Consider the following 20783-nt stretch of genomic DNA (forward strand, 5'->3'; position numbering starts at 1 on the left):
GTTATGCCTCATTTGTGTTTACTACATTTATCAGTAGACAGTGGATCTATGAGGATGTGGCTCCACAGTGTAGTGGTTTACACATTTGCCTAACCAATGAAAGAGCCTCGGTTCGTGGCTGGGAGGAGAAACAAATTTCTTTAGAGTTGCCTCAGGAAGTGCATCCAGCATAAAAATCTGTCAAATTAATATGCAGAGCTACCTGTTTTGGCAACCCTTTGTGAATAAGGAACCATAATGTGTGTTTGTCCAAACAAATGAAATTGGATGTCTTTTACTTTCATGCTACACTTCCTCCGGGTGTATTTGTAGTTGGAAATCCCTTCTGACTCACTTTTGAATCATTTCTGACTGGAACACAACTTGCAGTCAGAAAACAGTATAGATGTTTCAGTTTGAGATACTGAGAGTTCATCAAGCCAGTCACAGACAAGTCTAACTGAATTTGGAGAGGCAGCAGCATCAGTTCTCCCAGGAGCAAAGCACAGCCTGCCATAACCGCCTAATAACACACATAACATCAACAAGACCCATCTGCTGAGAAGACAAAGGCAGTGCGCCTTTTCCATGTGTCTACCCATAAAGTGCTGCCTGTTCAGGGTCGAGGAGTGTGAGTGCCGGTGAGCGGGCCCTGCTGTGCAGGGGAGGAAATTCTCAGGACGATCGATGCAGAGGATTAGGACCGGCTTTGGGGCTCAGAGGCCTGGATCTGAGCAGTATTCTCAGTGGGGCCCCTGGGAGAGCTGGAGAGGAAAGCTGGAGGGAAGAGAAGAGGAGGGGCAAGGAAGAGAGGAAAAAGGGCTAACCTGGAACTGTCAAGAGGCTGAAAGAAGGTTGGCCGGGCTGGGAATAGAAGAGCATTCGGCTCACCAGGTGACATTATGATTGGCACTGAAACCCCACCACCCACTCTAATAAACACATACTGGTCAGCCTGATTGGATAAGCTGGAAAGTACAGAGGGAGGAGGAGGAGAGTTAATGTAACAAAATAGAGAAAACAGATCGACGAACTTGGACGAAGTCGGCTATTTGGTCTCCTTACACTCCATCTTTTAATTTTCTTCCGGCCAAATCGGTAGTTGTCTTCTAACTCAATGAGCGCGGCGCACAACAAAAGGCTCCGTGCGTCTGTGTGTCTGCCTCTGATGCTCATGATTGGTCAGCCCGTTCGCCAGCTCGCCGCTCTCCCCCGGGTACAGACGGTTGGATCCATGATTCATTTTGCAATGAAGAAAAAAGGAGAGAGCGCATGTGAGAGAAGAAACAGCCAAGACCACTGGGAAATTATACGGTGGAGCAGCGTGGTGGATCTGGAATTAAACGGCATAATTAATCAAGTAAAAAAACAAGCACGTTGCTCATACATTTATTATTTGCATTTTTTCCACTTCAGGAGATGTAATCAGCAGATATACATTGGGGCCACTGATCCTTGTCACAAGGACCTGAAGGCTGAGCGCCTGTTTCGACCACTGACCCTCAAAGTATAAACTAGGATCAGTTCTGCCCAATGCTTTTTTTTAAATTCCTCACTGACTATCATCTTCACACAATGCCCTCTGCCTCCAAAGTAATCTCTACAACAAGCAGAACAAGCCTCACAGAATCACGTTGTTGTCTCCCTATGCTTTAAATTAGGGCGTCTGCAAAATTGGGTTCACAACTCTGGGCCCTCGGCGGAGTTGTTCTGTATTATGAGGTGCGCGCTCTTGGCACGATGAAGAAAAAAAAACCCAAAAAATAGCCACTTTTGGAAAAACATGGTGGACTTGCAGGAATATGATCACACAGCTGCAAAGGCAAAGCCGTGTAAACATGGGGCGAAGGAAATTCAGAATGGCAAAATGTGGCAACAAAACTCGCACCGGGCTTCATGACATTTTGTAGCACTGTAACCGCGTGACAGCTGTTGCTTCTTCTTTCAGTGTTCCCTGGTTTCCCTCTAAGTGATCCCCGCCTCTCTTAAAGATGCACTTACAAATTGGGCACAGATGATTTAGCTTATTTGAAGCTCGGTTAGCTGTCTCATCTAGCTGTAATAAGCCATTTATCAAATTACTGATTGGCACGTGTTTTTCTCACCGCCTTCTTCTTTTGTAGCAGACAAATGCTGCTGATTGGAGTTAAACCTAACTTAAGCCAACATTTGGAGTTATAAAAATTTAATGTCACCCCTTATAAGCTGTGGTTTTTTTTTTTTGAAGGGCCCCTTTGTGTGACCCTGGCCTCCCTGGCCTGTGGTCACTTTGACTGTGATATGATATGCAAAAAGTTGTTAAGTGCATGAATGCATATTAAATCCCTCTCAGGAAGCCCAGAGTTGTCTTAGCAGACATTTACACTATGTAGATCCTCATTTCATAAAAAGCTAATTAAATGTATGCTAGCATGCACACAGAACTTTGACTTACTTTCAGACATTTGAATGTTTTTTAATCAGCATATCCCATGTATCCTAATATGTTTTCCTCATTGTTCTGTGATCAGTGAAAATGTAAGGCGTATTTATAGGATCTGATCTCTTAGCTCATCTCATACACACTACATTTTACTCACTTATCAATCCTTTATAAGTACTGGCAGTAAGAGTAGCTATAACAGGCTGTTTTTTATTGTGGGAATATTGATTTCCCCCCTCCATGCGCCACACATACACACAGGATAATCAGCATGAATGGGTCATATATACACATTTGCACATCATGGATATCCTCCGCTTTCACCCACGTTATACCCATTACACATAAATACCTCCGCCAAACAGTTTGAAACGTATCACTCTTCAGCTGGTCAATATGGCTTGTTCCTGAAGCGCCATCATCAATCGAGGTATCAATATGGAAATACCACTGTGACCCAGACATTAATCAATTGGGCTCCTCGGGGAGGAGAGGCAGGGCAGGGGCACCTAAAATCATCAATGAGACGGATCGGGCCGCAGTCAGGCTCGGACAGTCTGTATTGATAAGAGCATTTCCACCTGTAGCGGCCCGAGCGGAGAGACAGGTCGCATCTGAATTCAATACCCGCCGCCGCAGCTGCGCGCTCCGAGCCCAGAAAGACACGGTTGAGCGGAGATACGTGCCTCGACTTATCATAAGACCAGTCTCTTTTCTCCATATATGTCGCCTTCCTCCTCCTCCTCCTCCTCATCCCCATCCACAATCTTTTCCTTCTGCCTCAGAACTTTTAGGCCAATGCGCCGCGCGGAAAAAGCATCACGTCTCTAACGCAGACTAACAATGACTTTAAATTAAGTTCTTTTGTCTTTATTCCGAGGCTTACTTTGCTGAGCACCCCCTCCCGCCACCGCCTCCCTCTCCTCTCACAATCTCTGGAGTTTAGTCAAACCTGTTTCCTCCCCCAACTTCAGACTGTGAGAGAGGAAGTCAGTGAGAAAAGTCTTCAGATGCTCGTTTCTCGCATCCACCTCGCTGCGAGCGCGGGATTAAAGTGCCTTCTCACCGCTGACACCCAAATCTTGACACAATCAATTAGATCCGCGCTCACTGCTTTTGCTTCGTTTACCCAGATACAGTAAGCAGAGAGGTGGATGGTTGGTAGCGTGAGACAAGTCAGCCTCCTAGTGGTGCGCTTGCGTATGCGCAAGGAAGAGGAGGAGGATCGCTTTACTAAAACAAAGTGGAACATTAGATCAGTGCAGCCGGGTAAAGAAAAGGCAAAGGTTGGGTTCGAAACCGTGCAAATCTCCGTGAACGCAACATTGGCTTGTCAAGCAATGTTGACAGTCCCCATATTTGACTTCCAATCACATCCCAGAGCACTCTCTCCCTCATGGTGCTTCTTAAAGGTTAGAGTTCATGGGTCGTGTGTCCTGTGTGCACACAGGCCTGCCCTTTTCATTCCTAATCAGCTGCTCTTTTTTTTTCTTACTGTGCCAGAATGGAGCGATGCACCACAAAGGTCATGGACATGGATTTCCTTTGGTTTGACTCAATGAAAAGGTCAGATGAGGGCACCATGAAATGGCAGTGAGGCCTTCACATCGGCCACACAGGGACCAGAGTTCTCACATCACCCTGAAATGGCACAGACCGAGCCTCTCTTGGGCCGCTCTCACAGGATCCAGGAAGGTCCTGTGGGCTGCTGTGACCTTGTCCCCGTCCCCCTGTGACTTAAGTGTCCCTCAGCAGTGTGCAGAAAGAGCAGAGCATCAGACTGTGGTACAGAGATTTGTGTGAAACTAAACTTTTTTTTTTTTTTAGCCCATGGTATAAGTATACTTCTGCTAAACTGCATTATAATATACCAAAAAGCTGTCTTCTATAAAAGACTCTGTACTTTTCTCCATCCTGACATTTCTTGTTGAAATGTGAAATGTCTTTGCTAGTGTTTTTATATGTTTATAACAGCACTGTCTGTCTTTATAAAGGTGCACTAGATTCATATTTAGCTTCAGTTCACGAGACCACTTTTCTGTGGTGATCATAGCTCTCTTTGGCATCAAATCACAACACTTGCAGACATAGACAGGTAAACTACCAGCTCACTTACAGTTTTTTACAGACGCTAGGACACATTTCTCAATACTTAGGTCACTTTTGCAAAACTCCTCACACAGTGAGCACAACAGAAGTCTATGTGGGCTAAACTGAGGATCAGTTATCATTGTTTTGGCACAAAATGCATTCAATGACTACATCTCTCAAATTTCATGAATTATTTTCTCACTCAGACACAACAACTGCCAAAAATCTTTGTAGGTACAGGACATTTTGCATGTGCTTACATACTGTTTTCAAAACTGTTAAACTTATGGCCAAAACAATAACACAATGCAAAACTTAAAAAGACAGCAAAATCCAACAGCAATATTTTAGTGAAACATATTTTAAATCTAAAAATGCAGTTTAACCAGCCACAGCTGATTCTCATTGTAGATGAACATCTACACAGGTGTTACTCCTTCAATTGTTCAACTCCTTCAATTCTGGCATGCCAGAAGATTCTTTCCTGGGTGTATTGCCCTAGATGACATAAGATTTGATGTGGATGAGAACCTGTGGCCAAATGGAGGAGACCGAGTAGATTAGCATTACTATTGTATGTGTATCAGTGGATGGTGTGTATACAAATTCTTGTATTTTGGGATTACTTAGTGCAAAAAAATAAAAATACATAAACAAATATTAACAAATTCTGCATGATGTCTGATTCATTCCAGTAACATATATTGAAATAATAAACAGAGATGCGTCCTTGTTTTACACAAGAAAACACTGTGTAATGCTACTTGTTGTTAGTGTTTTTTAGGTCATTGTTTTGTGGGTGACAAAGTGTGTTTGTCGGCTGTCAACCTTTGCTAGTGTTCTGGAAGAATGAGTTTATTTGAGACCTGAATAAAGTGTTTTGGTAGTTGTAGTGCATTTTGAATGTGAAATGAGCTGCTTTGCCAAGCTGAAGGTCAGTTAGGAGAAATGTGTGAAGAGTTTTGCAAAAGTGACCTAAGTATTGTGAAATGTGTCCTAGCGGCTGTAAAAAACTGTAATATCCACTGGTTTAGTCGTCAGCTTCCTTCCTTCCTCCTTTAACTACAGCTTTGTTCAAATACCCCATTTAAATAAAGCAGCATTTTTGTTGAGCACCACCATAATTATCCAACAGCCTACAAAAATAGATGAAACGTGAGCATTACCTCTGTTTCAAACTGAATGACATTATTTTTAGATTGGAATTTCTTCTTATGATTTATCCCTATGGTGTTATGTGAATAAACTTAATAGTCAGTTTTTACCACTTTAAGGCTTTAAAATGTTGACAGAAATAACCCAAACACCATCTGGACACAAGTACACCCATAACATTTGACCAATCACACACCACCTTGGTCACTGAGAGCGATTAATGATTGTAAATATTTACCACAGTCTGTAGTTAATAGAATTAATTTCTATGACACCGTTTTTATTTTTTTCATTTCTTACGACAAAGCTTTATTAAGAGAGGATTCACCAGTTGAAATATCTGGGCTGTTATGGTAGCTTGGGGTTTCCTAACACATGACGTAACTAAACCGATAAAGAGACACAGGAGACGAGAGTTTTACAAGATTTGATTTATTAACTATGATACAGATCACATAAGGCCTTGCTGTATACACCATTCCCATTGAGACAAATTACCATACTCAGTAAATAATAAGTTTTTTTTTGTTTGATGTTATCATTTCAGTTTACAGTACTTCATTTATTTATTTTTGTATCATTTCCACCCCACCCCCCATCATTTCTTAATATTTTTTTTATTATCTCTTAAATAGTGAGAGTGGTGGAGCCCACTTCCTTGGTCCGGAAGAAATCATGCACTATACTGGGCTGGTCTCTCAATCGTTCATCAAGAAATTGTTAAAAATGCTTCTTTTTTTTAATTAATAAAATAAACCATAAAAAGAAAGTTTCTCTATCACCACTGACTAAAGGGAAAAGTGTTAGACCCCCTAACATACCAATAAACAACCATTTGAATATAGCTTTGCTTGTTTCTGAATTTAACTTAACAGACATCTGTCACCATTGTTGCAAAAAAGAAAAAAAAAACCAAGAAAAAGGAAAGCAATGCAGCCACAAATTATCGCTCAACCAAAGTCACATTTTCAATTTTTTTTAATTATCCAATGTTCTCCTAAACTGTCACTTTTGCTTCCCATCTCTCACTCAACCCTTTCCCCCTCCAGTCTTTGGCTGCCTCACAGTCAGTTCAGTATTAACACATTGATATACACAGGGAACGCCACTGGCCGGCGTTCACACACAAGTACCAGTGGGCACCCCTCCTTCTTCCCTCCGTCTCCCAAATAAAGATCCCATTCACCAGTTTGCTGTCTGTCTTCCCTCCCTCTCGCTCCCCCCTCCCCATCCTCTCTCACACTTTCACTGAGGATCAGTGTGTGTAATCTGGACGAGCTAACAGGGTTACACAGTTGGGTAATGACCGCGAGAGGAGCTGCATTCCTCTCCTTCACGTTCGGTGGGATCACACTGGTGTCTGGCCATTTGCCAAGCAACGCTTGCTAGCATGTTAGCTCCGACCTGCTCAAACACACACTCTTACACACAAACTGTACATACACTCACACACACGCAGTAAATAGGTAGTGTGGACTGATAAAAGCTCCTTTAAGAGTTCAGTGACTGGCTGAATGTTTTTTTTCTTATATCTTTGGGCAGAGAGAGAGAGACGCGCAAAGATGCAATTTAGTGTCAAACAGAGCAGGTGACCTCAGTGAGCATCTGCTTAACATTAACACGCATAACTTCACATTCTTACTCAAACTCAAAGCACGTGCATGAATGCACACGCACTGCAAAACCTGCTTCGATCGGGGCTCAGCAATTCTCCTCGAGCCCCATCTTGCTGGTTTCTACGGTAACAGCAGGCTGTGAGCAGAGGAATTCATTCGAGTCATGCAGACGGATGAATGGACTGTCTGTTCTGTCTGCTGTCTCTCCCGGACCCAACTGTCTCTCTTGGACAGCGAATGACGAGGGGAAGCGGCGGCGTAACAGTCACGATGGAGGGAGTTTGGCGTAGTGGTTGCACTCTTGCAAATTACATTTTGCGTCCACCAAGAGCAGGTTTTAATCTTTGTTTTAGAGACATGTCTCTAAACACTGTCTCATGAGAGGACAACACGCTGGGGCCTAGAGCAGCGGTTACCAATAATTTCCAAGGATTAAAAAGCCTCCCACCTCTCAAGGCTTGAGCCTTACTTCCAGCTCTTATTTCTTGCATGTAATGCTACATTGTGCCTCAGTCTCTAAGGCTTCATATTCTTTCTCTAAAATAACTTCTGGGTAGTGGAATGGACTCCTTTACAAAGGGCTGAATGTTGAGTCTGTGCCCACAGGGGACTAACAACTAAAGACACAAAGGCAATTTCATTCACTGCATGCTTAACCAACTGCAATGTGGCCACATGCTTTGCGGTTCCACTGTCAGGATCTATGTAATCTCAACTGATTTTTACCAGATTTAAAACTGCCACAGTTGCTTAATTTATAATTTTACACCTAAGTTTAACCTACTTGACAGATTATTCTTGACAATTGCACCTAAGAGAGAATCTGAAGCAACACAAACCACAGTAGGAGAAGGATGCTACGCCCATGCAGCAGTGGAAGCAACGGCAATACCCATTTCTTCCTCTAGATGTCAGTGGTGTGCTCTCAGAAAGAGACAGTAAGGTGGACTGACAATAAAGTGAACAGTGGCTGTCATGTCATGGCAGCTCCAATTTAAAATGTGCCTTAAAAGTGCTCAGAAAAGTGCTTTATGAACAAGGTCCTTGGTATGAAAACTGCAGCACCAGCTCACTCGTGAATCCACCACAGCGTGAAAGAAGAAACATGACAGGCGGGGATCCAAACCTGGAATTATTTCCACTCTCTGTCTAATGCAGGGAATTTCAACAAAACGTCAGGGATACAGGTGTGCTCAGGGAAGCAGCCAGCCAGCCAGCCACACATTACACTAGTTGCCAGTTCGGCTGGGATTTTTCATAAATGAACAACATAATAAAAACAAATGGGGACAGTGGTAATGGGAACGTTGACTGAAGGCTTTCACCAAATAAAATAAAATAATCACATTTTAAGCTGTTTGTGTTTACGAGAACAGAGCATGAGGATGAAGTTCAAAGTGACAGAGAGTGGGAGGAGCCTTCCCAAAAATGCATAGACAGCACAGTGCCCACAATCCTTTGCTCTAATTTGCTGCCCAGTAGATCCAGTCGGGTGAGTTTTTTTTTTTTGTTTTTTTTTGTTTTTTTTTTTAAATGTGCTTGGCGTACTGCCTCAACTAAAACTGATTTTGTGTGTGTGTGTGTGTGCGGCAGAGTAAAGGGTTGACAGATAGGAATTTGTGATCGAGGAGAACATCCTGTTGGGTGAGCAGCAACTCGTGTCTCTTGCTCAAGTCCTCTGTACAGTGGTGAAAGAAACAAATGTGTGTTCAGGCTCTCTTATCCACTTTGTCTCAGATGCAGCCTCCAATTACATACAGCAGGTGGATTGATTTGCAGAAAAAAAGAAAAAAAGAAAAAGAAAAAACAAACGTGTGCAGGCCACCAAATTTCCCAGCACAATCAGAAGCTAAGGGACTGAGGAGAATGGCTGTTGGAGGCACACTGGCCACTGGGTGTTTGCATTAAGTGCATGGTTGTGTGTACGCTGAAGCAATCCCAACATAAAGGACTACACATTCACCCTTGTAATTTACTTCTTAGTCCCTCCCTGAGTCCCTTTAACAATTACTGATACATCTGACTCTTCATTTGCCTGTTTGTCTGTAGATTTGCTATAAGGCAAGGAGGGCAGATCTAGATGAAGTGAGACTGAGAGACAGAAAGGGATAAAGTGGCAGGGAGGGAGAAAGATCATACTGTCAGTTCAAAGGCTCCTCAGTGTTTCTCCTTCCTTGCTTCTGTGTGTCCGTTTTTCTGAAAGCACTGAAGGCTGAAATAAATGCCCCCCTTCTTCTCCCTGTACATACTGCATCTCACTCGCTCTCTCCCAACTTCCTACTTCAATTCATCTCCTTCACATCGTTCCCAAAACTTCAAAATCTCTCATTCTGAAACCTTTAAACTGAATCTTGTTATCCTTCTGCTTTTTCCCCCTCCGCTTTCCCTTGATCCCTGATTCACAGTGTGTGTTGCTCTGTCGGGGGGTGATGCGGGTGCAGGGAGGGCGGCAGCAGGGCCGGGAGCGGCGACTGGGGAGTAGGAGGCGGGGAATGGGATGGGGACTGATGCTGATGGGAATGATGGTGGATAGGAGGACCATAGTGAGGAATAACAGGTGGAGTGGCAGGGAGGACGTAGGGAGTTGGGGACGGAGCTGGTGAGGATGAGTAGCCTCCAGCCATGCAGGAGTAGGCAGAGGTTCCTCCTCCAGAGAGCGTAGCCGTGGGGGAGCCAGGGAGGCCGTCAGCCAGTGGCTGATTGTAGAAGAAGTATGCACACTGTTGGATGAAGCTCTCGATGATTGTCTGGTAGGTGCGGGTAGCAGTCAGAGCATCCATGGTGGTGAAGTCTGGTCTCATGAGCGTGGGCCAGAAACAGATGGACAAGTTCTCACTGGTCATCAAGTTCATCTTGTTGTTCTGGCTCACCCTGGAAAACAGAAAGAAAGAAGTGAAATTATATGATCATTGTCGGCAGGCTACCCCCCCCCCAAATATCTGTAGGAAACATTTTTGATAAAACTCAAAGTTTCTAGAAAAAAAACTCATTATTTTGAAAACAAACATAAATCATACATAAAAGTAAACCAACACAGTTCCAGTGAACAGATTGCACACATTATTATTTGTTTATGTAAAGGAATGACATTGCTTCACTTCGCTAGGTTGCATCGACAACATCACACCACTGTCAACAGGAACATGGTGACATTGGTTATGCACATGCACCTAATCAAAATCAGTGTTTTATTTTATGTCTTAAATCTTGAATTGGCCCAGGATCTGATAAGGTCCTTCAGAGCATGAGCGTGTTTCACAAATTTTGAGTTTAGAATCTCACAGAATATAATTACGTTTTTTTCTTATGATGTGAAGTTCAAGAGTCTCTCAATTTACAACCATGTAGACGTGAAACTGTCTCTTGATAAGATAAAGAAAGCCCAAACTGTAAAATAACCTTATTTTTTTAATAACTGATATGCCCCTTCTTTTTTATTTAATCATCCTGTCACCTTTAGAGGGGGTTAGGCCCTCAGGTCGATGGCCACTATTTTATATACACTTTTGAATTCAGGTTTCAGTTTTCCTGACACATGCTGATAACAGAATTATTCATTTATTACATAAATTAAAATGTAACATCCACTACCCTCCATTTCAAAATAGAGATAACGTGACCACGGCATTAATGACGATCATTTCTCAGACTGAGTAAAACCTCTGGTCATCAGTAAGCTCATCACACTGATATCACCCTTGGGTCACTTGACTGTCTGACCAGTGGTGTAGTCAGCACAGTCGCCAGAAGCCATCTCTGACCCCCACCGTTCACTCACCTGTTCAAGTGGCTGATGACATATTTGAAGACCTCATAATTCTCCTTAGGGAAGCGGCGCAGAACATCCTTCATCGTCTGCAAGCGCTGCTCTCTGTCGTTGATCTCTGAATGGTGGCAAAGAGAGACGGGAGGTTAGCAGGAGGGAGAAAAGTGGCTTAAAGACAAGATTAGAAAAATCTGAGGAGAAGATGTCAGGGGAGAGCGAGTGGAGAGTAAAGAAAGATTAGGAAGGGATGGGGAGAGCACAACTGAATAGCAGAGAGATTGAAGAGCATAGGGGAGGCAATTTCAGCTCTAAAAGCAGAGGTCTGTGCAGGACACATTGATTTAATCCTAATATAAAATTTTCTCCCTGACAAAATCAAAAATATTTGAACGGACTCCAGACTAGATTCATAAAAATAATATATAAAAAAAAACAAAAACAAAAAACATTGGACAAGGACCGCACACACTGCAGCAGAAATACACCATGCATACACCCATTACAGTGTCCTGCAGCTTACAGCAACACACACACACACACACACACACACTCGCACACTGACACACACTCAGGGTGTGTTAAGCCTGATGGCAGTGAGGAGTGAGTCAGACAAACTGACGTCACCGGCTAACACAGTCCATTGAGAGTGCGGGAGTTTGTGTGTGTGTGTGTGCGTGAGTGAGGCAGAGAGCAGCAGCGAGAAACAGCAGATGTTCTCCTGCACATCACAAACATGATTTACAGTCGCACAATCTGAGTTTGTATTCCCACAATGAGGTCAGTGCGGATCAAAAACAGATCTGGGACCGAACGACTTTACACAGTCACAGTTTCCTCCCGCTCTACATCCATCACGAGCGATCAAAACTTAACTCGAGTTCCTTACAGCTTATTTAAAGTAATGTCACCATGACAATATCCACCAAAAATCCACCCACCAGCTTTTCTCTCCGTCGCCTTTTTCTCCACCTCTCTGCTAACCCCAATTTGCTATTTTCCACAAATGACGCCTTTCTCATCTCCAACTCTACCATAATTTTTCTTCTTCTTTCACCCTCACTTCTTTTCCTCTATTGTGGTACAGACTGCAGGAGCTTTATCAGGTCTCTGTCACAGCTGAAAGGTCACGCTGGGGGCGTTAGAAAACAAACACACACACACACACACACACTCAAAGACATGGGATGCAGAGCTCGGTGAGTGACAGCAGCCTCACGGCCCACGGTTAAATCTCTCTGGCATGATGCAAGACTAAGCTATGCTTTAAATCTCCATTCTGACAGATTACAGGACACAAAGAGAAAAAGCGAGGCTGTGGAGAGGGCAGGGGCACTCTCGTTTATCTAACATATTTTCTCATGACTTCATCCAGACCCTAGTGCTCCTGCATCCCTCATCACGCTGCGCAATCAGCCCCGCATCCTCCTTCTCAAAGCCTTAAATATTCTCCCCTCCATCCATTTCTCCTCCTCCCGTTTCCAGCCCTTTACCAAGTGACAAATCCAATTCTCCCCATGGGTGGATTTGGATTGCAGGAGTATTGCTTGTTAGGTTAAAGAAAAGTTACAATGAAGGGGAAAGGATTTCAGGCAAAATCCAATCCATCCTCGGGTTTTAGTGCAGAATTCCCCACACATGCCTCAACCTCACCGTCCCCACAGCCCCAGGACTTACTGAAGGCCTCCACCAGCTCTGTCTGCATGCTGTAGGGCACCAGAGGGTCAGGTAGCTCAGAGAAGAAGGCCTTCATGGCACCTGCCACTGTGTTGATGGTGAAGTCTTTCTCCACCAGATCGAGGCTGTGGTCTAAGGGGGAAAAAAATGAAAGGGAAATTCGACATTTTAAATGCAAGACAGATGTATGCCAAATATATACATCACAACTGTGCATGCATAGAATGTATAAGAAAAAATAACTCTTCTAATTTCATCTAGTCATCACGCCGGTATCATGAGATCAATGCTTTATCCCTGGACCACACAAGTAAAAGAAGGCAATTTAATACATTTGAGGACAGTGAACAAAATGGTACCACGTAGGGATGCATACATATTTATTGTTTTCCTCATTATTTAGTCCCCCTCTGCTGCAGGGAAAGAGAGTAATCTCTATTATGAAAAATAGCTGAACTGTCTTTCGGCTCTTTGTGCCATCTTTGAAGATATAGCCTAGCCAGTGCAAAATTCATTCACCGAACTGATGCCACTGTTGTGCGATTATCAGTGTTATTCTTTTGGCCAATCAGTCAATACGTTTGATCAAGACTTCTTTGCATCCATGGAACCGATTAACTTTTCATTCTGTGCTACTATTTTTTTCTTTGCTCATTGTACTCTCCTTTGAATATAAAACTACACAAATTCAATACAGCAGCATATGACATAATGCAATCTTGAATGACAGCTTATTCTTTTTTTTTTTTGGGCTGCTCCTTTTAGGGGTCCATCTTTCGTCTCACCCAATCGCTAGCATCCCCTTCTGTCACACCAATCCTCTTCATATCACGATATCACTACATTCATAAACCTTCTCTGTGGTATTTCTATTTTCTTCCTGCCTGGCAACTCCATCTTTAACATCCTTTGTCCAATATATTCACCATCCCTCCTCTGCACTTGTCTAAACCAGGTCATTCTTGCTGAGATGATTCTCTGATGTACTCATTACCAATCTTGTCCTTCCTCGTCACTCCCAGTGAAAATCTTAGCCTGTTTAACCCAGCCACCTGCAGTTCCACCTCCTGTCCAAACCATAGATCATAGCAGGTTTCAGTATCATCTTGTAAACCTTACCCAATATTTCAAACTTTCCGAGATCTATTCCCATTAACAGCAGTGCCTTGTAGAAATAATGGGAGATGATATAAATAATTTTTGTTTAATATGATGATGCACTTCAATTTGCTAGGTCGTCATAATGCCAATTTTCCTAGATGCTTCCAGTGTCACACATCTTAGAGACAAGGCTGGCCAAACAGACTTCTCACTTCATAGTTTACTTGATATAATTATCAAAGTAAACTATATCAAATAGCATCTCTGTTGATGTACCACAAATCATTTTAGTTAATAAACATAGTTAAATAGAACAATCAACGACAGATAATTGTAAAGTTAATTTGAGCAAAGAAAGAAACCAATAGAGCACCACTCTCCCAGAGAGCGTGTGTGTGGGAGACTTAATTAAAAAAGCCATTTTCTGATAACTTGTTACTTTACAAAGGTAGTATGTGCAGAAAAAAAGAGGCAAAACAGACAAGTCTCACAGCTTCAGTTTAACAAGTTCTTGAAAGTCTGATTTGAGCTCCCACTTTTAGAGTTTCCAAGCATAGAGCTTCTGATGCTGCTTCACCTGTGATGAGTTATCTGAATCTTCGTGGAAGTGACGAAGTGCCATCTTCAGCACTGCTATGAGACACCTGCGCTGTAGCTTCACCTGTAATTGTCTTGTCCCATCAGCCTGAGGCTCAGAATGATTCAACACTGGGTTTCAACTCTGATTACCAGAGTAGGATTTAACCTCAACCAGCCGTGGATGCATGAATACACACACACACACACACACGAGCCATCTTTCTGCGCCATCTATCTCGGCAGCTGCAAGCTTCATTAACCAAACCAATCTGCAGGCAATTAACTGCCCACACCAGACAGCCACATGCATGGAGACACACATCGAGGGCTCTTGTACCAAGTGAAGCTGCAAGCGCGCAGAGAAGTAGGTAGACGATGGAGGAGGCAGCAATCTAAGAGGAAGTGAAGGCTAATTCCCTCAGAAGAATTAATGCTCCAAGGTTAATTAAGGTGATACAAGATTGTAACAGATAGAAGCAGACAGACACCTGTAGGTGTGCATCTGAGGCATATGTGCACATGTACGTGTGAGTACAGTAGGCACAAAGTAACACACCTTGCTCAAATTGCCGCTGCATGCTCTCCATATCTGCCTTGTTCCCACAGACCCTGTAGATGCCCTCTGTGTTCAGGCCTGGTGGAAAGAGAAAGAAAGAGAGCAATGGTATTAGCTCACAGTTATTTTCATATGTTTAATTTGCAACAAGTGTCAACTATACGTGGGAGCTGCTGAAATAACATAGAATTGTGTGAGAAAAAGTACAGCTACTGAAGGCTGTGCTTTTTGCCTATGTCCCCTTCAATCTAAACACACTATTAGCACAATTTATTAACCCCATAAAGCACTCCTGCAGGTCTGCTAATAGCCCATTGGTCCATTGTGAGAAATTCAGGCCATCTTAGTGCCACAATGCTATAAAATAACATGAGAAATTGTAATTTGTTTTTCACAAGCTTTTTCTCTCCAAGTTAAAGTCAATAAACTCAACCACAATAATATGTACTTTATAAGAAAAGCAATGAAATCAAGCTAAAATTCCAAGTCATGATTTGACATTCTGAACAGACCGATAAAGAATTGTAGCAAATATGCATCCCTCAAACATGAGATCTCAAACCACGAACACAAGACAAAAGAGTAGCAATGAGTGCTACTTTTCCTACAAGCCTTACTGCTCCTATTGCTTACTGTTTAAATTTGTGTTTTTCCAGACTTTTAATGGCTCACAGCAGGTGCGCACTAATGCAACATGATTGAGGTAGCCAATTAAATGCTTATTATGTCAGGCTGTTGGATTTTATAATCTGTTTACTGCAATAATCTATTCTAATATAACCTACTATAATTTTTGACAAATGCACTGATTTTTCATACCAACTATGGCAAACACTTTCTTTACATATTAGAAAGTTTGCTAGTAGTCCAGAACACACACACCTAATGAACAAATTGGAAAAACTGCAAACAAGCCAAAGTGGGACAGAAAGACACATGGAGTGCCAGCATAAATGAAAGTGCACTTCATTTTGGTTAATTAATATATTCCCCCCCCCCAAATCTACATCCTTAAAATCCTGTATTCGCTGACACATTGGTGGCAATCTAAGAAGACAAAGAGCAATCCAGAGGGAGTAAAGGAGATGGGGAGTGGCAGAAAAAAAATGGGGCCTGAAAGGAACAGGCAGGGAGGAAATGAGAGAGCTCTCAGTCAAGGCATACAACATTGATCTCCTCCCCTCCTACCAATCAATTACCCACAAAAGCTTTTCGAGCCAGACACTAGGAAAACAGGGATGGGAGGACAGATACGGAGAGGGAGCAGTGTAGTAGTGGTGTGGTGAGGGAGAGATAGGTGCAAAATAGAAAAAGCACCCGAGGATGGGATGGCCACTGGGGGAGTGTGAGGATGCATAGTCAAGACTGATGAAAGAGAGAATGAGAAAAAAATAAAGGGATTAAGATAAGGAGGGCTAACCAGAAGGATGGAAAACTCCAAAACACACTACTGAGGGAGGTTAGGGGACAATGAGAAGAAGCTAGTGGCTATAGAAGGTGGAAAAAAAAAATTCCTTGTCCTCCTGATAAAATCACTCCGGGGGCACGGCAAAAATAAAAATGTACCTATGACAAACAAGTTTTTTTCTGCCCCCTCAGACATTTTCTTATATAGTAATAACCTTTTTAAGGCTTTTCCAATTCATAAAACAGTTTATATTCAACAAATGAATTATTGTCAGCTTTGGTGCATATACCTTTAAGCACTGCACACACATTTTAAACCAGAACAAAAACCTAAACTACACTAATCTGTGGTGACTTGTTAGCTTCCAGGAGCAATCAAATGGTCAAAAATGCCTGTGGGCCTGCAATCACACAAACCAAGAGTGCCATAAATGTTCCCGCCGCGTTAGAGGCTGCAATTCTGCAGAGTGTTACTATCTGACACCACTCCAGCTGATCCCACATCAGCCCAGATCCCAGTCTCTCTCAGGGTTCAGCAGCCCAGAGGCTGATTTCATAGTTCACCATGGAGACGAGCGGTCGCTGGGTGCTGCCCTTTTCGTCGCTATGGAGGCTTGTACGGCCGGCAGATATGCCTGCACACGCTAAGACACATTCATCACCTCAGTACCCATGAGCAGAGCACACTGCGACTACCACGCTGAGAAAGCCGGAGCTGAGAAGAGATAACAGCAGTCGCTGTGGATTGATTTTATATAGCTGCTTTTCTACAAGCTCAGAATGCATGAAAATAACACAAAATATCACATCCACTCCTATTATTCTCAAGGACAAAGAGAGTGAGCAATGAAGCACGAATAAAAGAAGCAACAGAAGACTTTAGGATTGAAACTACAAGAAGAGAAAAAAAGTGTTTTATTCACAACCAGAAAAAAATATGATTATGAACATTTGTGGGGCTTTTTATGTATATATTAAGGACTGGAGGATTACCTTTCATATTTACACAGCTGCATATAAGCAGGGACAGGGTTTGAAGCGAGACTATAAAACAAAATATTGATCATCTCTTTCACTGAAGTTCTAGTTTTTGAGATATTGACTGTAGAGATATTTGGCTTATGTTGGAATATAATGGCACGAGAAGGGTGAAATAAGCCATCCAACCATCCCTCTACCTGAGCTGAAAGCTAACTGCAAGCGTAATTTGGCTGGTGGATATAGTTTGGTATAAAGTAGTTTAAGTAACTGGGTCATGACGTCAGGAAAGAGACACTTTCACAGAGTTTCTCAGATGTATTTTTCTTTTTAAGCAGTGCAAGATGAGCTAAGGCAATTTCCATCATATTCAAGAGAAGGCATACATCTCTGCATCCAGTATCTCCAAACCTGGGTAACTCACACCAAATCGAATTTGATGGACAAATTGGTGGAAAAACATGTTTATTTGATTTCGGGCTGAAGTCTTCCTTCAAGTTAGCGCTAAGTGTTTTTGTTCGAGGTAAAAGGAAAAGGGAAGGATGTAGGTTAAAGCGGCAGGTCCAAGGTCAGCTTGACAACGTCACTCATTACCAGCTCGCACTGTAGTGACAAACATAGTGTCAGTGCTGTAAAGTAATTTCCTGAGAGTGTGATTATACCCAGAGATTACGGACGCAGATAGGATAAGTAAAGTCTGACTTTACAGCAGCTGCAATCAAAACTAAATAGCACATTGTAGCTCATTTCCCCTTCCAGTCCCAGAATTGTGCCCCATATATATACATACATACATACATACACACACACGCTGTTGGTTAATAAGATGTGTGAAGTTATACTGCTTACACATGCCTATACTCCTAGGTAAAACCCAAACAAGCCAAACACAGAAAAGAAACTTCATAACCATGGTGTAACTAAAACACACCCAACCGCATGCAAACAAAAGGTGTGGGGGAAGGACCGAAAGCAATGAAAGAGGAAACACAGGATTTGAGAACAGTAGGGAAAAAATATGATGACTAGACAAGGGTGACAACAGGACAGGGAAAGAAAAAGAAATGTGTGCTAGGAAGAAGATGAAGGAAATCAAATGTGACAAGTGTAGGTACTCGGAGAGATGGAGGGAGGAGGAGGAGCGGATCAGGAGAAAGAAGTTGAGAAACAAGGACACAGAAAGAGACGAGGGGAAAGGAAACGGCGCATTAGGAGAAATACTACAAAGCAGCGAGTGAGGATAATAGGTGGAAAATACCTCCCGAGGAGCTTGGAATTCACTCTTGTGCGTACTTGAATGCATATGCAACCAGTTTTTCTACTTTAACCAGGTGCAACTGCTGTAGCCACTTCCAGTGAACATCTGAACAGGGCGAGGTGAAACCTATCATGACGCTTTGTTATCGAGAGCTTTGCCCCTACGCTCCTGCACAGAGGAAGGCGGATGTTTTGTAAGGCCGCAGTAATCCACAAATACTGAGTCTTTAATCAGGACAGAGATTACAGTGGAATGCACTGGCATGTCAGTAAGCTTGGCCAAATGCAACTCCCATTATGAAGTTAATGTGTGCACATTTTTTTTATTAACTGACACCTTGAGTAGCTAAAATCCTTTTTATGGATCCAGCCGAGAAGAGGGAGAGGCGTGCGATGTCTTCACACGCGCACTGACCCCGCAAGACTTTGCTTCTGGTTTAATGTAACAGCTGGTAACAGAGTGAGAAGCAAGCTGGCAATCCTAGGGCAGTGGGGCAGCTGAGGAGCATGGCAACAGGGTAGCAAGGTTAGAGGAAGCTATCGGAGCGCGTGTGTCTGCGCTTGCAGAGAGGAGACAAGAGGCCAGGCAACAGACTAAAGACCTGTCAGCGAAACACAGCTGCAAAATTCACATAACACAGAGCAGATGAGAATATTTCATACTAATATTCTAACATACTTCATATTAAAGAAAAATTATGCTGCTTAAAATCAATGATTCTGTTTCTAAGGCAACAGAAAATACTGTCACCATAACCACGGCCATGTTTTCTTTGATGCTTTTACATGAACCACTTGCAACATGCCACATGAACCCTTTAATATTTATGTGAATGATTTCAAATTCAATTCATTTTCTTTTCCTTATTAAAAAGTGGGTTGTAGATGTTCTCCTGTATAGCCCACCTATAGGCTTAGGCACAATCATCAAATAAACCTGAGCAAAGAACAACAGAGACAAAGAAAATGCGTGAATGTAAATGTAAACCGACCAAGAAGAGAGGACGGATAAGGAAATATCCACCAGAAAAGAAACGATTCACACTAATGGAAGCAGCTGTAGTACATGCAGGGCCACAACAACAAAGTCATTTTATAAGAGTTATTAGCTAAACGACTGAAACACAAGAACCTGCGATGCACTGCACTGGATGCCATTAGGCGTCCGTACAGATCCTTACCCGTTGTTTCAATGAAATGGATGCACTTCTCGATGAAGACTGGGATTGGTCTCTCAGGAGTGACCACAGTGGATAGTGGCATGCCAAAGTAGCCAGGTTTTGAGATGGAATGCCTGGGTTTGGATCGTGGTTTCTAGGAAGAAAAAAAAAAAAAAAGATATATCAGAATGTTGGTAGCAAACAAAAGAAGAACATCAACATTTCCTGGTGGCACTGGTCTTGAAATGGCCATGACCTTATTTAAATGTGACTGTGTTGTTATGTTAGCAACTGTGAGACGAGACGTGTATGCACCTATCCCGCACATTCCTTAAAAGGTTAAACTTATATGGCTGCCTTAAGCCCTGATCTGTGCATATACCTGAGAGATATGCATCACTTATTTCATCACTTTATCTCTTCGTTCTTTTGTATGGCATTCTGTTTCTGTTTCTCTCTCTGCTACCGCACGCGCACTGCTGTTAACAGATAATCAAACTCCCTTATTCATTGTTTAAATACTTTCTTACTACCGTTATGGGAGTTGTGATACACTCTTGCAACATTTTTTGCCTGTTACTCCGTATGGCTGAGGCATCAGCAGTAATTGTGCTGTGCCTTAATGGTGTTCAGCAGGGATATTTGAAGGCCTCTGAGCCCTGGATCTCTAGTATGTCTGTCAGCCCCCTGAGGCTCTGGCCTGGAAGGCTGGGTGTCGAGCCAGAGATGCATGGTTGGCTGGACACACAGGCTGCTGGTGCAGTGCAGGCCTGACAGACACAAGAAAAGGAGCAGAGGAGTGCTCATTAGAGGGAAGAAGCACGGCGTGCCCTCTGCTCCAGATACTGGCCTCGCTGCACTCTGCCAAACATTTTCGATTGCACATATATTCACACTCACTCTCAGTGGTACTCGAGGGAACAAGTGGTGATAGATTCATTAAGACCGGGCAGATTAACAAAGGCTCACCTGGAGTTTTTTGCCATCGCCATGGCAAGATATTTTTCATTAGCCTTCTATGAATAAGGCCATTATTAGCACA

General features: G+C 42.8%; 1 protein-coding gene across 2 annotated transcripts in view; it reads right to left on the minus strand.

Moving 5' to 3' along the window:
• Positions 1 to 6229: 6229 nt before the first annotated feature.
• Positions 6230 to 20783, minus strand: part of arhgap35a (Rho GTPase activating protein 35a) — a 60994-nt gene continuing 46440 nt past the window's right edge. For both annotated transcript variants that reach the window (XM_005720882.2, XM_005720883.1), the window contains exons 3-7: positions 19763 to 19895; positions 14940 to 15017; positions 12704 to 12835; positions 11042 to 11147; positions 6230 to 10134 (exon numbers count right to left, since the gene is read on the minus strand). In XM_005720882.2, coding sequence (XP_005720939.1) covers positions 9663 to 10134; positions 11042 to 11147; positions 12704 to 12835; positions 14940 to 15017; positions 19763 to 19895 — 921 coding nt within the window. In that variant the 3' untranslated portion in view covers positions 6230 to 9662. The remainder of the gene's footprint in view (positions 10135 to 11041; positions 11148 to 12703; positions 12836 to 14939; positions 15018 to 19762; positions 19896 to 20783) is intronic.

Source organism: Pundamilia nyererei, unplaced genomic scaffold (genome assembly GCF_000239375.1).
Source record: "Pundamilia nyererei isolate P.nyererei 1_Seehausen unplaced genomic scaffold, PunNye1.0 scaffold00003, whole genome shotgun sequence".
Classification (NCBI taxonomy): Eukaryota; Metazoa; Chordata; class Actinopteri; order Cichliformes; family Cichlidae; genus Pundamilia; species Pundamilia nyererei.